Consider the following 2,574-nt stretch of genomic DNA (forward strand, 5'->3'; position numbering starts at 1 on the left):
CATCATCACATATCAATTCGTCAATACCACAACGAAGTAAGTTCGTATGAATTGGGTGGAAAAGAATTATTTTGTTTTAGTTTTTTAATCATTTGTATATGAATATCAATTGCTTCAACGGGACATGTGTGTATGTAGGTATATAGTATATGTGTGCTAATGGACTTTGCGGGTAATGCCTAATTCAGATAGGTATAAGAAGTAAATCGGAAATATGGGTACGATCAATCTATTATATATACGTGCCCATATGTGTACAGTATTCGAAAATAGGCAGTTTGTTTCTTTAGGCTGAACGTAATATCTATGGCTGTAATATGTACATATGTCTCGAGTTTGAAAAAATATGAAGGATTATGTTGGAATGGTAGTTATATACGGATAGAAAAATGTGTGTTGCAATTTCTTACATAAGATGAACACAAAACCTTTATACCCGAAGCGCGACCTTCCGGTATTCCAACTTGTTTCAATTTATCTTTGGTTGAACCTAGCTTAGTCCTCAGTTGTCTATTAGCGCTTGTGCTTACTGTTTCGATGTTGTGTTTTGAGAGCGTATTCCTTATTTTGTCCGTTAGCGATGAAAATGTAATGCTCGCTCTGATAGGAGCATTATCCCTTTTTTGTTGTTTGAAGAGTGTTGTGAGTTGGTCCCTATTTATTCTATTTTGCTTTTTACGTAATATTCTGTCTATTTCCCCCTACTGTATCCATTTTTCACCGCTGTGTCTTTTATGTAAGTTATTTCTTTTTTGAATCGCTCTTCTATCAATGGTGTCACTAGCAGCCCATGTATCATACTGTAGTTAGCCGCCACTTTCTGCCCATATGTGTGTTTCGATATCCTTGGTATGGTTCGCTGTGTGTGAGTTTCCTTTCTGCATATGTCAAACTCGAGTTTATTGTTGGTTCTTATTATTGCTAGGCCCAAAAACGCTATCCGTTGGTCATCTTCCTTTTCCATTGTGAAAGTTATGTTGTGATGTATGTTATTTATTGCTTCCAGTGTTTTCTCGATGTCTTCATTTGGAATTATAACCAATATGTCGTCTACGTAACGTGCCCAAAATTTTGGCATGATGCCCCGTTTTTCAATTTCTTCTTCTATGCTTTTCATGAAGATTTCGCTTATCAAGGGAGATAACGGGTTCCCCATTGCAGTTCCTGAGGTGGTTTTGTAGAATTGGTCTCTGCAGACAAAGTAGTTCAAATTCATGTAGAGAGCTGCTAGTTTTGTGTAGACTTTCGCCTTTTCCCTCTCGTTCATTTCTACGCATTGTTCCGTTAGCCAATCCTCGAGTTTCCAAATGACTTCTTTGGTTGGTATGCTCGGATGTAAGGCTTTTATATAGAATGATACCAGACAATCGCTTTCCTCCAGGTTTTTGTGTGCAACAAGTTTCTCCACTAGCTCCATGCTGTTTTTTACTGAATACTTGCTGTAATAATTTCCGATGGTGCGTATTTCTTTCATAAGCCACTTTGCGATTTTATTGGTTGGAGAGTTGGTGTCCGCTTTGATCTCTCGTGTCTGATTACCTTGCTTGTGGATTTTTGGCTAGATCCTCGTTCTCGGTAAAGACGGGTTAGGCATCCTCAAGTCTGCAATGTTTCCTAGTATTTTCCTACTTTCGTTGAGCGCCTTTTCTACCTTTTATAAGGTTTTGTTTGCAAAACAAAACCTTATTAAAATCGGTTCAATGTCTATCCGTCCGTCTGTCTGTCTGTCACAGGCACTTTTTTCAGAAACGGCTACACCAATTCACACGAAATTTGGTGAGAAGGTGGGAACTGTGGACCCCCAGACATGCAGTGAATGATATCCTTCTACGTTGAGATTTAGGGGGGCCCATACATGTAAAAGGGGGTGTACACATTTTTTTCAACAAATATAGTCACGTGGGGTATCAAATGAAAGGTCTCGATTAGTACTTTTCGTTGGCCGTCTTAGTTTTGAGATTTGTTGAAAAGGCAGTGAGTGGAAGGGTGGAAAGTGATGATTTCTTTAACGGACCCATTCTCAGAAACTACTCAACTGAAAAATGTATGTATGTATGTATGATGAAGCGCGGCCGTTAGAGGTTTCCACCCTACCTTGGCATCCCCAGACTATTCTAATAAAGGATGTCCTAATTAAAAGATGTTTACGCAGTCGAAAAGGGAAAAAGGGAGTCCTCAAATTAAAGAAATTTGCTCGAATTCATTTTAACATATATTTTAAATCATAAACATAAAAAATAACAAAAGATAAGATAACCAATAATCAACTAAAATACATCAACCAGTGCTCTGATTGATAAAATTTTTCAATAGTGTCATTTTGAACATTTGTTTCTTCATCGTATAATTAACCACAAAGTTGCCAAGTAGTAGTTAAAAATTAAAGTAGTAATTAAAAATTAAAGAAAAATGTTTGACAGGTAGCATTCTTTACTCATTGTAAAACTTATCTGACACCATGCCTTGATGCATCCTTTTCTTCCGATATCATCTCGTTGGAACACAACCTGCCGAACTTCCGGCTGGCGAAAAGATATGAAGACAAGTGTTCAGATACTCGCAGCAAGATACAGG

At 37.6% G+C, this 2,574-nt stretch overlaps 1 protein-coding gene across 1 annotated transcript; it reads right to left on the minus strand.

Annotated features, from left to right (window-relative positions):
* Positions 1 to 691: 691 nt before the first annotated feature.
* LOC119652028 lies at positions 692 to 1,417 on the minus strand. Its single transcript, XM_038055963.1, has one exon. The coding sequence runs from the start codon at positions 1,415 to 1,417 to the stop codon at positions 692 to 694; it is 726 nt and encodes a 241-aa protein (XP_037911891.1).
* Between the last annotated feature and the right edge of the window lie 1,157 nt (positions 1,418 to 2,574).

The sequence above is a fragment of the Hermetia illucens genome, chromosome 3 (genome assembly GCF_905115235.1).
Source record: "Hermetia illucens chromosome 3, iHerIll2.2.curated.20191125, whole genome shotgun sequence".
In the NCBI taxonomy this organism is placed as follows: Eukaryota; Metazoa; Arthropoda; class Insecta; order Diptera; family Stratiomyidae; genus Hermetia; species Hermetia illucens.